General features: G+C 50.3%; 1 protein-coding gene across 6 annotated transcripts in view; it reads right to left on the reverse strand.

Moving 5' to 3' along the window:
- The window catches only part of LOC114038249 (solute carrier family 35 member E2A-like), a 21,206-nt gene extending 3,716 nt beyond the window's left edge, over positions 1 to 17,490 (reverse strand). Inside the window, exons 1-6 of one of the 6 annotated variants that reach the window (XM_027855472.1) lie at positions 7,074 to 7,158; positions 5,387 to 5,491; positions 3,169 to 3,702; positions 2,599 to 2,734; positions 1,110 to 1,237; positions 74 to 194 (exon numbers count right to left, since the gene is read on the reverse strand). In XM_027855472.1, the coding sequence (XP_027711273.1) occupies positions 74 to 194; positions 1,110 to 1,237; positions 2,599 to 2,734; positions 3,169 to 3,508 (725 nt within the window). In that variant the 5' untranslated portion in view covers positions 3,509 to 3,702; positions 5,387 to 5,491; positions 7,074 to 7,158. Of the gene's footprint in view, positions 1 to 73; positions 195 to 1,109; positions 1,238 to 2,598; positions 2,735 to 3,168; positions 3,703 to 5,386; positions 5,492 to 7,044; positions 7,159 to 17,454 lie in introns of those variants that run through there. The other 5 variants (XM_027855476.1, XM_027855471.1, XM_027855473.1 and 2 more) reach the window with 5 other exon arrangements.
- Positions 17,491 to 17,922: the final 432 nt, after the last annotated feature.

The raw sequence follows: 17,922 nt of genomic DNA on the forward strand, positions 1-17,922 counted from the left end.
CTTCTCCCATCTTTGTCTTTGTCTTGCTTTTTCTGTCTCTCTCCCTCACTCTCACTACAGTCTTAGGTCTTACCAGTCCATGATGTTAGTGGACAAGGCTGCGGAAAACCCCAGGACGTTGAAGCTGATTTCGGTGGCTGTGCAGAGCGCGAGCCCACCCATGACGGGGATAAGGGACAGATTCACCAGCAGTCCTAGAAAGATTGGAGGGAAGAGGAGGAGAGACAGACCATAAGCTATTGCCGGTAGCTTCTAGTCTCCAAAATGTACTACTAGATAAGTCTTTCTTATGTGAAAAAAAATTTGGACCCACAACTTAAAAGCCCATGTGTTTCTCTAACAGATTTATTTACTGATAATTTTATTGATAATGTATTCACATGACTGGTAAGTCATCATTAATTCAATAATTGGTCACAGAAAGTCTGACCTCATGACTCTACTAATGTGGGAAACCCCAATGAGGAAACCCTCTCTACCAATGCAAGCGTCTCTGCAGCTTTTGGTTTTTGGAGAGTTGCCCAGGGTGCTGGGGGCAGGATGTGTCTGAGACAGGACGCACTAAGGTTTCTATGCCAACAGGCTGTGGCACGGTCAGATAAGAGTATTAGAAAATTCTTTAGTTATGTGAAGGGTGGGCCACAAAGGAGAGAGTGGAGACAGGGAGGCCCATGAGGAGGCTATGAAAATCGTCTGGACAGAGAAGACGAGGGTCAGAAGTAGGGTGCAGTGCCAGGTGAGCAGAAGGGACACAGGAGAGAATGTCTCAGAGGTGAAGAAGAGGGAAGGAGCCTTTGGAGCCTCGGCCGCAGGGCAGCAAAGGCCCTACAATGAGTGCCAGGGGACTAGGGGATGCTTAAACTACTCTCCTAGCCCACTACTCTACTTCCACCCCGGCCGCCCAGCCTTCATGTTGACCTCTGTAAAGAGCTAGCTAGCCAGCAGCCTCTCCATCGCGTGGTCAGCAGGATATACTGAGGGCTCTCACTTGTGCGGGGCAGAGAGGCTTTAAATTACAGAACTCAGGGCTAGGACTGGGAGAGATCTCTGCTGCCACCCAGCCCTGCCCCTCACTAGTACCCTTCGACAATTTGGAACTGACCACTTACCAGTGTATTCTCCTAAAATCATCCTGGACATGATGACCGTAAAGATAGGAGCTGAGCTTTTCACTGTTTCGGCAAACGAGACAGCCACGTTTTTCAAGCTAACCAGCCCCAAGACCACCGTCGCAAATCTGAAAACGAAGTCAAGAACAGCAGGTCAGAGGTCATCAGGGTGGCTCTCCTGCTGCGAGGTAGAGCTTCTATGAAGAACAGTCAGCAAGCATCATAAAATCATATAATAAGTAGAGAAAGACACATACATTTTTTAAAAAATCTAAGCAAAGCCATCTCCTGTTCCTTCCTCCAGAGAGGCCACTTAGAAGTGGTCTTTCATCCTGAAAGAGGGAAATTTCTGACCATCAGACACACACGTTCATATGAAAGAAATGTCTGCCCTCAGGTAGACCAAAAATAAAAAAAAGATATTTTCTCTCCCAAAGGTTTCACTCATCTTACTCTAGACTTTATCTGCCTCCCCCTACGTAACATCTGCTTGCACTTACGTCCCACTCGGAAAATGACTGAAGCCTTTCCTCACAACACCCTGGGAGAGAGGGGCTATTATTATCCCCATTTTACAGATGAGGGAACTGAGGCTCAGAGAGGAATAAAAACCTGCCCAAAGTCACAGAGATACCAACTGCTATAGCCCAGCCTCTTGACCCCCAAGTCTTCCTGTCTTCACTTGCCTCTTATAATAAATACTACTAGAGGGGACAGAGACTGGACCTGGGATTTCAGTGATGTGAAGAACTCCCAGGTGGGGAAAGTCCTTCAACCCACTGCAGGTCTGCTTCTTCTCTGCAACCCAGAGTCTGGGAGACGTGCCCTAAGGTGGAGGGACTTGCCCAGGGTCACAGAGCGAGCAAGTGTTAGTGGTGGGACTTGAACCCAGGTCTTCCTAGCTTTCAAGGCCAGCTTTCTTCCAAGTGAACCCTGCTGCCTTTATGACAAGTGTTATTAATAAACTTTGAACCAATATGAAAAGGCCCCAGAAAAAGGGAGCCATTTGTTGGCACACAGACTCGCGTCTGTGACATCAGCCGTTATCACTCAGGTGAAGCTGCTTTATCTTGTGAGTTATCACAAAAAGCGTCTGCTTGCTTCAGAAGGCTTGAAGGAGCCCAGCGCAGAACTGGTGAAGTGTGGCCAGAACGGGAGGGCCGCTCTCTGCTGTTAAAAGGTTTACATTGAAAGCAGAGGAGGACCCAATCGTGTTTGTTGGCATATTCCCCTAGGCTGGCGCCAATGCTCGTGGAGAGGCAGAGACACACTTGAGCTTGGCCAGTTTGGCTGAACGTCCTCTCCGTCTTTTAAAAAATCTCTCCCCCTCCCCTTAAAAAAAAAATATTTGTTGTAAAGGATGTTGGGTAGGGAGGGAGGAGGAATAGATTCAAGAATAAAGTGATGTAGAGACCATAACCACGGGTAAAAATGAGATTTAAATAGAGAAACATGATCCAACATTCTCTTAGCCACAAAGATTCTTTACCTCATTAGTCCAACAAATATCATTATCATGATGAAATTAGATGGATAGGACAGGCGTGCTTTGTGCTGATATAAACAGCATGGAACAAAGATCTTAATACAGCCAATCAGTGTGGTGGAAAACATCTGCACAGCTCCTAGGAGGAAGAGAAAGCCAGAATCGAGTCAGGGCCTCGACTGTCCTAAACACCTGATGAATGAACTGAGGCAACAGCTCTGCTGAGAGCTGCACTGCCCGTCACCCTTCCCTAAGAGAGACACACACACACACGCACGCACACACACACACACACACACACACACACACACACGCACACACACAAAATCTCACACACCAATCTGTGGAGTTATAGGAAAACCATGTCTTTTGCTCTGACATTGCAAGCCAAGGGAACGACTTCTTTCTCATCCCTACAGCGTGCTCCCGGCACTCCATGTGGGTTAAATCTCCAGCAGCACAGAAATCAGACACGTCGTACATAAGGCAAAGAGAGAGAAAGCTGCCTGGTGCCCGGCGCCCTTCCCCACCACGAGGTCCCAAAATGTCCCTAAGAACCTAGAGTGAGCTCACCCAGCATGCTGGGCTCGCCTTCCAACAGAGACAAAATGTACTTGTTGAGAAAGAGAGTACAAAAGCTGAAGAAGAACCACAGGGTGAGGTAGAGGAGAGCGTGTGAATTCCATATGCCCAAGTCTGACTCGATGACTGTGGTCTCTGTGATGGTGATCTTCAGGACATTCTCATCGGGGGCACTATCGCTTCTCGCAATAACAATTTTCTCACCCCGATTCCCAAAGAGGGAGCCCAGGCCCAGCAGGGATTTCCCCTTGGGCTTGTCCTCGAGGGCAGGAGATTTCCCCTTGGGCTTCTCCTCTGGTGGTGTGCTCGGGGCTTTTGTCAACGAAGGCATGCTGCTAACACGACCAAGGAAATACTCTTGGTGCCAATGCAGGGCAACATGGACCGTGGCGCTGGGTCCCACGCAGCCACCTGCGGTCCGTCCTCCAGGGTCAGCACTGCATGGATGCCAGCTTGGTCCTCCAAGAAGAGTCCTTTAGACAGAGCGTGGTGCTCTACTTCTGATGGCCAGCTTCATGTTCTGCCCTAAAAAGAGGAATTGAACAAGATCATCACGGCTGCCTCTGTGCTACCTAGTAACCTCTAGGAATACAAAAGGGGACCAAAACACCCTCAGTACCCCAAGTACCCTCAAGGGGTCCCCAATCCAACGGGGAGACAACGTGTGAATAACTAGGCCACAGAGGCAGATGAGATGGAAAGTGACTGGGGAGCGGAGGCAAGGGACGGAGCGTTTCAAGCCTGAGGAACAGCCGGTGTAAGTGCTGGAGGTGGGAGATGGGTGGACTGGGTAAGAAGAAAAGCAACGATGTTAGAGAAGATGGACTGCAGAGTGCACGAGGGAGTCAAGTGTAAGAAGATGGAGGGCAGGAAGGGGCTGGGTGGGAAGGGCTTTCATTGCCAGAGGCCTTTATATTTGGTCCTGGAGGTGAGAGGGAAAGCCTTCAGTTTGTTGAGGAAGAGGTGGAGGGCTGGTGATAATCTTCAAGGCAACCCTGGTCTGCCAAGACTACTATCCCCATTTTACAGACAGGGAAACTGAGCCTCAGAAAAATGAAAACAACTTGGGCCAGTAAGAAAGCAGTGAGACTATAAAAATTCCTAAGATTCAGAGCTGGAAGAGGCCTGGGAGGGCCTGCTGTCTAGGGGCTCCTAGCCTAAAATCCAGTAACTTTTTTCTAAATATTTTGCTAAGGGTATTTCAATCTATTTGGTTTCCTTTGTTATCCTATTCAGTTTATACATTTAAAAGGATTCTGAGAAGGGGTTGACAGATTGCCCCAGACTGCCCAAGGAGCCATGGTCCAAATGCCCCTGCTCCATCTACCAAGCTTCTCCTTTGACAGCTAAGAAAATTGAGGCCCTGAGAAAGTGAGTGACTTGTGTAAGGTCACAGAAGAACCACACAGACTCAAACCTTTGTCTTGGGATTTTTACCGCTGGGACAAGAGGCAGGAAATGACGGCAGACATGGAAGTGGCGTTCCAGGTTTGGAAAGCCCTTTACAAACACGATTTCATTTGATCCTCTCAACAACCCGGGGGGGGGGGTGTACTCACATTATCCCCACTCTACAGATAAGGAACCTGAGGCCAAAAGAAATGAAGTGACTTGCTCAGGGCCCAGAGTCTGAGACAGGATTTGAACTCAGGTCTTTGTGACTCTAAGTCTAGTCTGCCACCTAGTGCCTATAAGAGGAAAGGCATGGGGGCAGAAGGCAAAGTGGGGTTGGCGCTGGGCCAGCAGGCATGGGAGGTGGAAACTGAGGACATCCTCTGTGAGTATGCACACACAGGCGGGTCCAGCCCTGTCCAGAGGGCAGCAGCCTCTCACAGAAGCCCAGAATAGGAGCGTTAGCAGGCCCTCATTGGCCACCTAGCCCAACCTCCAAACACAAGAAGAATCCCCCTCTCTAACATGCCCAACGAGAAAAGACCCCCAAAGAAGGGGGGCCCACTCTTTTCCAGGCATCGCGGCCACACTGGTCCCACTGGGCCCCCCTCCTGCCGGGGCTGGTTCTGCCCTGGGGGGCCAAGCAGAACATGTCGATCCAGCTTCTCTGTGCCCAGATGCTGGGTAAGGCCCAGGCCAGAATAAGCATTCAAACAATCTGGCTATGTGCCCGGTACTTTTTACAATGATTATCTCATTTGATTTGATAATGAGCCAGAATAAAACAAAAAGGAAACTATGGGGTTCTCAGTCTCACCCCTCTTCCTGCTGGCAACAGTTAAGATCCCCTCACTGGTTTCGGCAGCCAGAAAGTCTGCTGGAGTTGGGATCGGAGGCACCTCCAGGGCCTCAGTTTCCTCATCTGTAAAATGGAGTGGATGGTCGCTAAGATCCCTTCCAGCTGTGCTCCCATGGTCCTCCCTCCCCTACCATCCCCTTGGAAAGAGACAAAATTCTGAGCCAAGAGAGCCCCCTCCAGCTCGGTGACTCGTCCTGGAGGACCCTAGCCTTTGTGGCCCACCCTGTCTCCCCCCCCAGGTAATCCTCCTCTTTTTTCAAGGAAGCAGTGGGTCACATGTCTATTTCCATTATCTTCTTTACCATTCAATGGCTGACCTATTCATATTTTATCTACATCACCAAGGACACTCAAAACGCGATAAGAAGCTTAGAATTTGGGACAAAGTTGAGTGCACTCTGTTCTACCAGTCTATGTGAATGGGAATTACTAGGCCTATAATCTCTCATGGGAAGGGATTCACTCCGGAAGGGCCCCAGGGACACCTCTAACTCAAAGGTTCTTAACTGAGCTTCTCTTAAAAACAACTAGGACTTCAACATAAAAAATAGCTGTGTTTCAACACAATTGGCTTCCTTCAGTAATCCTGGCACTGTGCTAAGCATGCATTTTGTAATATGTTACATATTTAAAACATGATTCTGAGAAGGAGTCCGTGAGGCTGCCCCTGACTGCCAAAGGGGACCCTGATAGTGGGCAAAAAAGGTTAAGAACCGATGCTCCAACTGAACAGTCCAACAGAACAAATCCCCAAATCATTCTGTGTCCAAGAGAGTGCCACAGGCTGAAGCCATCCCAAGACTAGACCAGAGGACACTGAGGCCAAGCCCAGCTCAGAGACATGGAGGGGCCTTCCCAGGGTGATGCAGTCTGCTCCTCGGGGGCAGGGGCTGCATCTGTTAGCCCGCTTTCTTATAAATCACTCTTCAGAGAAACATCCACGGACACAGTCATTTCTTGTAATGAGGTTAATGATCACCGTCTCATGCATCTTTTGAAAAATCTGGAGTTTTTGTCTACGAAGTTTCCTTAAGATGAAACTTATCTAGGTGGCTGAGAGGGGAAAGGATTATTAGGAAACAGTCTGGTGACACTGAGGCAGGGGGTGAGGGGAGGCACGCCGTTGTCCAGCCTTCTCGGTACGCAGAAGACAGAAGACCATCATGCAGTCCACGGATCACACTAAATGGCAGCATCCCTTCTTTTCAATAAATTTCAACATAATATTGGCAGTAAGTCCTATTCTATTCCTACCCAAGTAGGAACTGATCCTATGATTCCAAATGGGGGAAATGACTAGAAATCTTTAAACTGCCACCTGCCCACCCCGTCTGCATAGTAGCTTCTAAAAAGGACCAGAGCCCTTCCCAGAACTTGGACTGTCCATCAACTGTGGAAGCTACCTTCCCCAAAAATGAAAATGCAGATTACAGGTCTTTCTGCCCATCCTGCCACCCTGGGCCAAGCTGTTTGTCCCCACTGCCTTGCCCGGCCCACCCCGGCCCTTTCTCTCTGTTCAGCACAGATGCCGTGTTGCGCCCATATTGTTCCCGTGGGGGGAAAGGCGATAAAATGTGGGCAGCGAGTTTGGCCCCACATCACCCCGGGTGACCGACCTGCCGGCTGAGCTCCCTCGCTGGCCTACCTCCGCCCGGGAGCAGGGCCTCTTCTTCCTCCTGCGTTTGCTTCTAATCAAGGTACAATGTGGCTCTCCTGGCTGTTCCTCCGCAGGCTCACAGCCAATTCTGACCCAGCCCGCCACCCACCCATGCCCTGGCACTACGTGAATGCTGCAGAGGACCACATGCTCCCTAGTGAACCATGACAAACACCTGTGAGCCAAAAAGACACTGTGAGGCAGGACAAACTGTCAGGACTTCACTGGGGGATGGGAAGGATTCACATCCCGCCCTTTCCTATTAATGGACTAAAGGTCGCCATGCCAATGTCCATGGGATGAGCGTTACCCGTAACCGGAGGATAATGGCCTTGGAAACAGAAAAATCCTCGGGGTCCTGCACTTGAACCTGCAAAGAAAACTCAAACTACAACACTGCATCTCTCTGTCCTGATTCTGCAACGTCTTGGTGGCCCCAAGCCGCCGTCTCTAGGCACTGATTTCATCAGGGAACATGGGGCACCCACCCTTGGGGGCAGGGGCTATCTCCTCCTTGTACTGCACCCCCAGCACCCAGCTCAGGGCCCAGCCTGGGCAGAATCCCTCAGAGGTGACTGCTGGTGGTTTCCCCATCAGGTCCTGCGGTCCTTGGGGGCAGGCCCCCCCAAGACTAGCTAGTACAGGGCTTTACACACTAATGAATTCCCATGAATGAATGACGGCTTCCTGAATCGCTAACACTTGAAAACATTGCCCACCCTGGCCCTCTTGGCAAAGGATTCTTTTTTAACTACCTCCTCCAATGAAGGAAATTCCAAAGTCAATCACAACCTGAATATTCATTTTATGAATTCTGATCTCAGCTTATGATAAGTAACCAACTAAAAACCACAATGCAGAGAAATGCCCGTAAACCTTCCAGGAGGGACAATGTGCAGATGAGCCTTCTGATCCTATCTACACCGTGTTCTCATCATCCAAGTATGGATAAGCCCAGGGCTAAGCCCAGGTAAGCACCCCCTTAACACCAACGGACAACATCAGGGCAAGGTAAATACAGGAGGAGTGTCCCCCACTGGATGAAGCCCCATGGGGAGACAGTCATCAGATGACGTGGATAGGAGAGACGTGTATGTAGGCTGAGCAGGCAGAGAGGGAGAGAGGCAGGGATGGAGGGAGGGAGGGAGGGAGGGAGAGAGGGAGGGGGGTGGGAAGACCACCCATCACAGGCTACACACACTGTACCTAAAGAGTTCAATGACACAGGTGTTCACCCTCACAAAAAAAATCAAAGACTCACTCAGATACAGAGCCGAAAGGGACCACCAAATACAAGGGAGGAAACTGAGGCCCAGACAGAGGAAGCGTGACCCCCCAAGAGCCCTGAGGTCATAAGCATCAGAGGAAGCACTGGAACCTGGGCTCTTCCTCGCTGCCCTCTCCGGCCCCAGCCAGACCTCAGCTGACAATGAGGCAGGTGCTGTTGGCTTTCGGACAGTGGCAGTGGTTAGGTTGGGGGGGGGGGGGAACCTTCAGCCCTCTAGGTCCTCAGGCACAGCCCTTTGACCAATTTGGTCAATTTGGTCATTTAGGCCACTGCAGGTTCCCCACCCCTGGGTTAGGCCATGCTAGGGATTCTCCAGGGCAGCACACAGAATCTGCCTGTCCAGCTGTCAGCCCAGAGAGCCCAGGACTGTCCAAACACCACAATGTCGGGCTTCAGAGAAGAATCACACAGGATCTCTCTTTCCATGTTGAATTCAAAATACTGCCCCTTGTGCACTTTATGCTACAGCCAACCCCCCCCCCACGCCCTCTCTCCTCTCCCTCCCGGATCCCTGAGTGCCATTCAAGGCCCACCTCGGTCCCTACCTGCTCCCCCAGGTCTTGCCTGACCCCCTCAGCTGTGTGCACTTTCCTCATGCCCCACATCCACTCCAAATTCCCTTAAGTGGATTTTATGTTCACTTATCATTCCCCAACAAAAGATTTTTTGTTTGTTCATTTAATCTCTAGGACCCTGGGCAGTCCTCTAAGGCTTATGTGGCAGATCTCAATTGAAAGAGGAGGTTTTCCAAAAGGATAAAATCACAGGACTGGTCTGGAAAAAAAAATCCCCAGAGCCTAGCCCAGGCACCAGCACACAGTAGGTGCTTAATAAAACCCAGTTCAGGTCCACAGAAACAAAACCACTCAGCCCCTGACACCACAGGGTGACTAAACGATCCCTGGATTATTAAATACTTAAACACACAGCTTGGCAGACCACCTATCTGAAGACCACCAGTGGTCCAATAAATCACATGATGGCATGCACACATTCCATGAGCTCAGGGTGAGGCAGAGAGAACGTTATCTACCATTCAGCTGTTTTGCTGTGCATCCCCAATCCCCCTTCATTTAGAGAAACAGAAAGCCAGACCTTCATACTGTGACTCAAACAAGATATTCCAGTTAGGTTTGCCACAGAAAACTGATCTTTAAAAGAAACGGCTGACAAAAGGAAGGAAGCACCCATGAAAAGTCAGGGGTTCAATGGAATGCAATAAGCAATAATTAGGTGCCCACTATGTGCCAGGCACTTTTTACCAAGATGACCTCATCTGACACTCGCAAGGACCCGGTAAGGTGAGGGGTCTTATTATCCCCATTTGACAGATGAGAAAACTGAGGCAAACAGAGGCTCAGTGACTGCCTCCCCCAATCCCATGTCACATGCCTGAGGCTAGATTTATATTCAGTCTTTCTGATTCCCAGCCCAGCACTTTGTGCTTTGGGGGGGATCCCCTGCCCAGCCCCACTTCAATGCATTCAAAGTGATGACAGGCAGATTAGAAGGACCCCAGGAAGGCACCAAAGCCGAGCAACGCTTCTCATTCAGCCCAAGGAACAGCACCCAAATGAAACATCCTAAAGTCAAGTCTGTCATTATTTGGAGAAGTAAATAAAATACCTCAAATTAACAGGTCTCTCTAGACACGGAGATAAAATCTGAAAGGAGAGAAAACACCGCCCAATGGCGTTTGATTTCCCTGCCCCTAAGGGAGAGAGGTGGTGTGGAGGAGCGGGATGGAGTTGGCCTGGGAGCCAACCTGGGCCAGGGTCAAGTCTGGTCTCGCCCGGTCTGGGGGACCATGAACCTCTTACAGCCCACGCACACCTCCAAGCCCACAGGCTGCAGAGTCGGCAACCTCCACTAATCCACAGTTTTTCATCTGAGAGTTCTCTGTGCCAATGAAATCATCCCCTAAGAAACACTCCACTTAATCAATGAACATTTATTAAGTACCTACTGTGTGCCAGGCACTGTGCTAAGCACTAGGGATACAAAAAGAGGCAAAAGATAGTCCCTGCCCCAGAGGAGCTTCCACTCTAATGCAAACAGCTATATACAAAGCAAGCTGTATGCAGGAAATAAGTCACAGAAGGAAGATACTGGAATTGAGAGGGCTTAATAGAGGAAAACATGATAGCTAGTGAAATCTCAGCCTAATATTGGTCACAAAGGCTTTTTCTTTTTTAAAAGGAGGAAGAGAAATTAGATTTTTGTTAATTAATTTTTTAAAAACATCTCAGCCTCTATCTAGCACAGGGTCTACTGGGAAAAGCATATATGAGGACCTGGGTTCTAATCCAACCTCTATCACTTTTTGCCAGCGTGACCTTGGGCAAGTCACTTGTCCTTTCTCTGTCGCCTCAGTTTCCCTGCCTGTAGAATGAGAAAATTGTAGTTGATGACTTCTGAAGTCCCTTTTAGCTCTAAGTCTTCAGTTCTGTGATTTTTGGGTTCATGAGAATTGATAAAAATGTCACTTCTTGTTGCTGCTCAGACTGATGATAGCTAATGCTGGTAGTAACTAATACCAGTGCCATCTTCCCTTCTTTGCCAGGCCTAAAGTCTGGAAGACCAGAGTTTGAATCCTGTTTCACACACTTACTAGCTGTGTGACCTGAATTCAAATCTGGCCTCAGACATTTTTCAGCCATGTAACTTTGGACAAATCTCTTAATCCTAGTTTGCCTCAGTTTCCTCATCTGTAAATGGGGATAATAATGGCATCTACCTCCCAGGGCTGTCATGAGGATCAAATGAGATAATAATTGTAGAGCACTCAGTACAGTATCTGGCACACAGTAGGAGCTTTATAAATGCTAGTTATTATTATTATTTACCTAGGGTGTGGCGGGGGCAGGGGTCTTGAACACCACATGTTTGGCCAGACTCAGCTGACGTGCTGGCTAGTTTTTCTGACCTGCCTTTTCCAAAAAGAGTTATAAGGAATGGCTCCCTGGGTAGGGTCAGGGTGCAATGTCAAACAAATATCAAAACAAAAGGTAATGTCAAAACAAAAGATGCTGATAAAAATTCAAATTAAAAACCATTACACCAGAGAGACACAGAAGTATAGCAGAAAGAGGTTTGGATATGGAGTCAGGACCTGTGATTCTGACCTTAGGCAAGTCGCCCTCTCTGAGCCTCAGTTTCTTCATCTGTAAAATGAATGGCTTGAACTAGGAAGCTTCTAAGGCACAAGCAAAATGCCTGGCACTAGGTAAACGCTTTGTCCTCCATCCTAAGGTCCTCCACAGTTCTAGAATTATGGTCCTCTGACTCTGGACATGATTACTCTAATTAGACTGTAAGCTCCTTGGGGCCAGCCTTCTGTCTCTTTTTGTATCCCAAGAGCTTAGCACAGGGCCTTAGCACACAGTAGGTGCTTAATAAATGTTGACTGAAAATTAAAGCTATCTATAGTCCTGTGAAAAAATGCTCTAAATCACTACTGATAAGAAAAACGCAAGTTAAAACAACTGTGAGGTATCACCTCATTTATCAGATTGGCTAACATGACAAAACGGGAAAATGATAAATGCTGGAGAAGATGTGGGAAAATTAGAACACTAATGCATTGTTAGTGGAGTTGTGAACTGATCCAACCATTCTGGAGAGCAATGGTGCAACTATGCCCAAAGGGCTATAAAAACGTGTATACATGGGGCAGCTAAGTGGCACAATGGATAGAGCACTGGCCCTGGATTCAGGAGGACCTGAGTTCAAATCTGGCCTCAGACACATAACACTCACTAGCTGTGTGACTCTGGGCAAGTCACTTAACCCCAATTGCCTCACCAAAAAAAAAAAAAAAAAAAAAAAAGTGCATACCCTTTGACCCAGCAATAGCACTTCTAGGGCTGTATCCCAAAGAGATCATACAAATGGGAAAAGGACACACACGTACAAAAATATTCATAGCAGCTCTTTTTTGTGGTGGCCAAGAATTGGAAATTGAGGGGATGCCCATCAACTAGGGGATGGCTGAGCAAGTTGTGGTATATGAATGTAATGGAATACCATCGTGCTATATGAAATGATGAGCAGGGTGACTTCAGAAAAACTAGAAAGACTTGCATGAACTCATGCTGAGTGAAGTGAGCAGAACCAGGAGAACATTGTACACAGTAACAGTCACATTGTGTGATAACCAACTTTGACAGACTTAGCTCTTCTCAGCGATGCAAGGATCTAAGACTATTCCAAAAGACTCGTGATGGAAAATGCTATCCACATCCAGAGAAAGAACTGTGGAGTCTGAATGCAGATCGAAGCATACTACTTTCTCTTTTTCCTTTGGCTTTTCTTTCTTATGGTTTTCCCCTTTTGTTCTGATTCTTCTTTCACAACATGACTAATGTGGAAATATGTTTAATATAATCATACGTGTATAGCCTATATCAGTTTGCATGCCATCTTGGAGAGGGAAGAGAGGAGGGAGGGGGAAATTTAAAACTCAAAAGCTTATGGAAGTGAATGTTGAAAACTAAAATTAATTAACTACTTAATTAATATTCATTGATTGATACTTCAGTGATGTACCTGGTGGATGCTGACAAAATGCAATTGTTTATTTTTTCAATTAATTATATCCATGGCTCCTTTTTGCATTTGGGGAAACTGAGGTCCAACCTGTCCTAATCTGGGCTTCCTTTAAGCCCCAACTAAAATCCCACCTTCTTCAGGAAGCCTTTCTTAACCTCTCCCGTGCCCCCCTCCCCATTTACTTCCTATTCATCCTGTATTTGGCTTATTTGTATGGAGTTGTTTGCTTGTTGTGCCCCCATTAGACTGTAAGCTCCTCGAGGGCAGGGACTGACTTTTGCCTCCTTTTGTATTCCCAGTGCCTGGCACATGGTAGGTGTTTAATAAATGAAGATTAACTGACTGACTAATCCAAGCTGGTGTTTAGGAATTAAAAGGCACCGGAACATTAGACCCAGGAACCCAGCCAGAGTCTCACATCTACCCACATCTACTCACATCTTGGCCCAAAGCACCACCTCAGGGTCTTAAGCGGCCAGGTTCACCCTGATGACGTTCCCAGGAGGCAAAGGAGGTGCTTGAACCAAATGCCAGGCGACCTGTTCATTCCCACCCCCATGTATCCTGTGACGAGCCGGTGCTCAGGACTGAGATTCTGAAGGGACGTTCCTCCTGACATTCTGGAGTTACTCTTGGCACTGCCCGAGGCACGTGGCCGGCATGACCACTGAAGGCTCGTGTCTCTGCCCCCAAGGAAGGACCACGCAAAGAAGAACCGACCTCCCAGAGAAGCTAGAACAAGGAGGGAAAGACCCAACAGAGAAAGAAACGAGCCAGGATGTGAGGAGGGCCATGCCCTGAGAAGAGCTGCAGGCTTCCCACCCCAAACAGGCCCCAAGGCCTGAGAGTCCATCTGTGGGGGCACGTCCTCCCACGATGGAGATGGCAGCCACGTGGCAATGCTGACGTCCAGCAGGAGCGCCCAGCTCAAACCCGGGCTCTGCCTCTTACCAGCCCAGCTGTGTGACGGCAGGCTGCATGACCCTTCACCTCCCCAGGCCTCACATTTGATGACTGCCAGCTCAAAGTTCTACTATCCTAATAAAAACAACAGCAGTATCTATCAAGCATGCTATGTTTTCACAAAGCAGTTTACCTATGCCCTCCCATTTACCTATGCCATCCCAACAATCTGTAAGGTAGCGGCTATTATTAGCTCCATTCTACAGATGAGGAACCTGAGTCTGAGAAACATGAAGTAGCTGCCCAGGGCCACTTCCAGATCATCTGGAAGCAGGCAGCCCTTCGCAGGGGGAATGCCTGTGTCAGCTTCCAGATGACCTGGATTCACCCGGATTTGGGCTTAAAACTCCATCCAGGATCCTAGCCTTTGGCTGTTTCTCAGCAGAAATCACCAAGAACAAGAAATTACATGGTGGTTTTGCAACGTGGGCACCAGAGGATACTATTTATTTGTGATCTGAGAGAGATTCATATCGAGCTACAGAGGGGTAAGAGTTCTTCAGAGTTCTGCCAAGCTCCAGGTTTTAAGAACTTTCAAAATGTTTCTCTCTCTCCCCCCTCTTTTTCTACCTCCTCCTCTCCCCATCTTTCTCCCTTCTCCCTCTCTTCATCTCCTCCTCTTTCTCTTTGTCTCCCTTCCTTTCCTCTTTTCCCTCTCTCTTCTTCTCTTTCCTTTTTCCTCTTCCTTTCTCCCTCTCTCTCTCGCATACACACCCTCTGAAACTGACCAAAAGCCCTCATACACACAAAAGGAAATTGGGGAAAAAAACCACAACATTTTGTTTGGCCCAACAAACAACCTAAACCTCCCTCCTAGGCATGCCCAGCCACTACAGGGGTGAAGGACTGAAGACAGGTACTTCAGCACTGACCTCAATCAATCACTCAACTAATAAACACTGATTATGCCCCTACAATGTACCAGGTACTGTGCTAAGCCCTGGAGATGCAAAGAAAGGCAGACACTGTGCCTGCCCTCAAGGACGGTATATTTTTTTTTTTTTGGCTAGGCAATGGGGTTAAGTGACTTGCCCAGGGCCACACAGCTAGTAAGTGTTATGTGTCTGAGGCCGGATTGGAACTCAGGTCCTCCTGAATCCAGGGCCAGTGCTCTATCCACTGCACCACCTAGCTGCCCCCAAGGAGGGTATATTCTAATGGGGAAGCTGACATACAATTAGGTACCTACTCTGTATCTAGTAGGAGAAATCTCAGAGTGGAAGGCACTGATTTCTTGGGGAGGGGAGAGAGGGACCAGGGCCTCCAGCTGGATGTGGGATCTGAGCTGAGACTTGATGAACAAAGGATGCTTTCATTGTTGGGCTGTGACAGATAAAGGCAATCCTTCTAGGACGCTGCAGGGTGAGGGGAGACACATCAGAAAAAAGAAGCTTCTCTGATTCTCCAGAGGGTGTGTCTGTGAGCCCTCCTACATTCCTCATATTCTGGCTGGGAGCCTCCCCAGGTGAAACTTCCTACCTGCAGAGGCCTGCTGATGTTTTTCTTATCTGAACGACAGGACGGACCATTCCAAGGTCCACAAGCACTCTTAATGACATCTGAGGTTTTTGTTTGTTTGTTTGTTTGTTTTAAATCTGTGATTAAGTTTGCTCTGGATGAGAGAGAACAGGCAGCTGGGGGGATGCGTCAGATAGAAACCTGGGCCTGAAGTCAGCAAGTCACTGTTCAGTCACCTCTGTGACTCTCTGTGTGGGGACTTCTCCGTTGGTTTGCCATTTCCTTCTCCAGCTCATTTTACAGATGAGGAAACTGAGGCAAGCAGGGTGAAGTGACCTGCCCGGGGTCACACAGCTAGGAAGTGTTTGAGGCCAAATTTGAATTTGAGTCCTGTTGACTCCAGGCCAGGCACTCTATCCACTGTGCCACCTAGCTGCCCCGAGTCAGCGAGATCTGAATTCATATCCTGACTCCGTCACTTACTGTGACTGAATATGTCACTTTGCTGCCTTCTGCCTCAGTCATCTCATCTGTAAAATGGGGATAATAATAGCACCTACTTCCAACAGTTGTTACGAGCATAAAATGACGTATTTGTAATGTGCCTAACAAGCATTAAAACAATATAATAATAATAATAATAGCTACCACTTATATAGCATTTATGATGTAATATTATATCATTCTCATTATAAGAAATAAACCCCCATTTCGGGCCAAAGATACTTCAGTTGTTCAAACTACAGCCAATACTAAGAACACAGAAGACGGAAGCCAGTATCTGGAGCAGTTTCTTTAATTTCCAAGGGGAGAACATTGTCTCCTGGGAAGATTCTCATTCTTGGGGGGGGCAGGGGGGAGGGGCGGCATGCAGGGCACGATTTCAATAAGAATTCACCTACTTACAAGCCCACTGATTCTGAGCTAGTCCCCAGCTTTCTCTAGGAAGGTAGGTCACATCTGAAACAGGCCAGGGAGATGCTGGGAGGGCCCAGGTGAACCCTTCAGCATCCCCGGCTGTTTTCACGTACTATTGTCATCCACCTCTTGGGCCCCATTGGCCCATATCCCAGTGACCTCTCAGGCAAGGGCTACAAGAAATCCATTTTAAAAATCAAAAGGCTCCCAAGTCACTCACACACCCCTCCCCACCCCCGGGGCCTCTGCCATCCTGGCCGTCCCTCTTTCCACTCTCTTTCTCTGGGGGTCACTGCAGGCTTCTCCCTCCTGGGGTCCCCCCACTTCTCACGGCATCTTTCCCTGGACTCCCAGCTCCTCTCACTTCCACACACCCCCCCCCCCCCCCCCCCCCCCCCCCCCCCCCCCCCCCCCCCCCCCCGCCTCTGGCCCTCTGACCGCTCTCCCACTGGCCTTCTTAGGGACTGGCCCCGGCACTCGCAAGACTCTCCCCGCCCCCAAAGCCCCCTCCTCCCTCTCGGCTGCTTCATCCCCACCCCCCACGCCCGCAGGGCTCTCGGTTAGTGACCACAGGATTCCCAGATGGAAGGGGCCTTTGGAGAAACGTCCGGTCTACCCCCTCGTGTTACACAAGCCTCAGGTGGAGACCATTACTTCCAAGCCTCGGGGGAGAGGGGGCGAAGTGGGGGGTCCCGGCCAGGTCCAGCCCTCTCTGGCCCCTCGTGCTGCCCATCCGACCCAACAAACGCGCAGTGGGGCGCCCGCCCGGGCCGGACAAAAAGGGGCCCCGCACCCCGCCGCGCGGGGGACCCACTTCTGTCTCCTCCGCCTTCCCTTCGGAAACCAGCTAAAGGGAGGGGAAAGGCCGGGGGCGCAGAAGCGGGACGGACCATGTTCTGAACTATGGGAAGAACGAAACAAGGCCCCCCCCCCCGCCCCAGTCCCACAAAGTGTTCCAAGGCGGAGGGGGGCGGGGGGCCGGCCTGCTTGCCCCTCTGCACCTCCCGCTCAGCCTCCTCCCCCCTCCCTGCACCCCCCCAGCTCAGCCTCCTCCCCTGCTCCGCCCCCGCTCAGCCTTCCCCCCCCCCCCCTCCCCCCGCCCCCCCCCCCCGCTCAGCCTCCTCCCCCGCTCCCTCCTCCTCCCCGCTCCCTCCCCACCCCACCCCCGCCCAGCTCAGCCCCGTCCCCTACCTGCGGCTCCCCCCGCGCGGCTGCTGCCCGGGGCCCCGGCCCGGCCCGGCTGCGGCGCCCCGTGGCCCGGCCATCCTCTGCCCGGCTGGGCCGGCTCAGGCACCTGCTCCTGTCCCCGCCGGCCCCGGAGCCGGGAGGTGCGGGCAGGACCGCGGCCTAGCCCTCGGAGCAGCCGAGCGCGCGCTCGCCGAGTCAAGCGATGGGGGCGGGGGCGGCGTGCGCGCGGCGGGGCGGGGGTGGGGGGGAGGAGGCGGCGCGCCGCCGGGGGACGCTGTGGAGCCACGGGGGGGGGGAGGGAGAGAGCGGGGCGGCGCGTCGCTGGGGGGCCCTGTGGAGCCACGGCGGCGGGGGGGGGGGCTCTCCCCCAGGCGCAGCAAAGCAAGCGCGCAGGGTGCACGTGTCCCTCTCCCAGGCTCCGCATGGCCAGCGTCCGCTCTGTCATCACCTTGGCCCGCGGGGCGTCTTCCT

This window comes from Vombatus ursinus, unplaced genomic scaffold (genome assembly GCF_900497805.2).
Source record: "Vombatus ursinus unplaced genomic scaffold, bare-nosed wombat genome assembly UNPS02010822.1, whole genome shotgun sequence".
In the NCBI taxonomy this organism is placed as follows: domain Eukaryota; kingdom Metazoa; phylum Chordata; class Mammalia; order Diprotodontia; family Vombatidae; genus Vombatus; species Vombatus ursinus.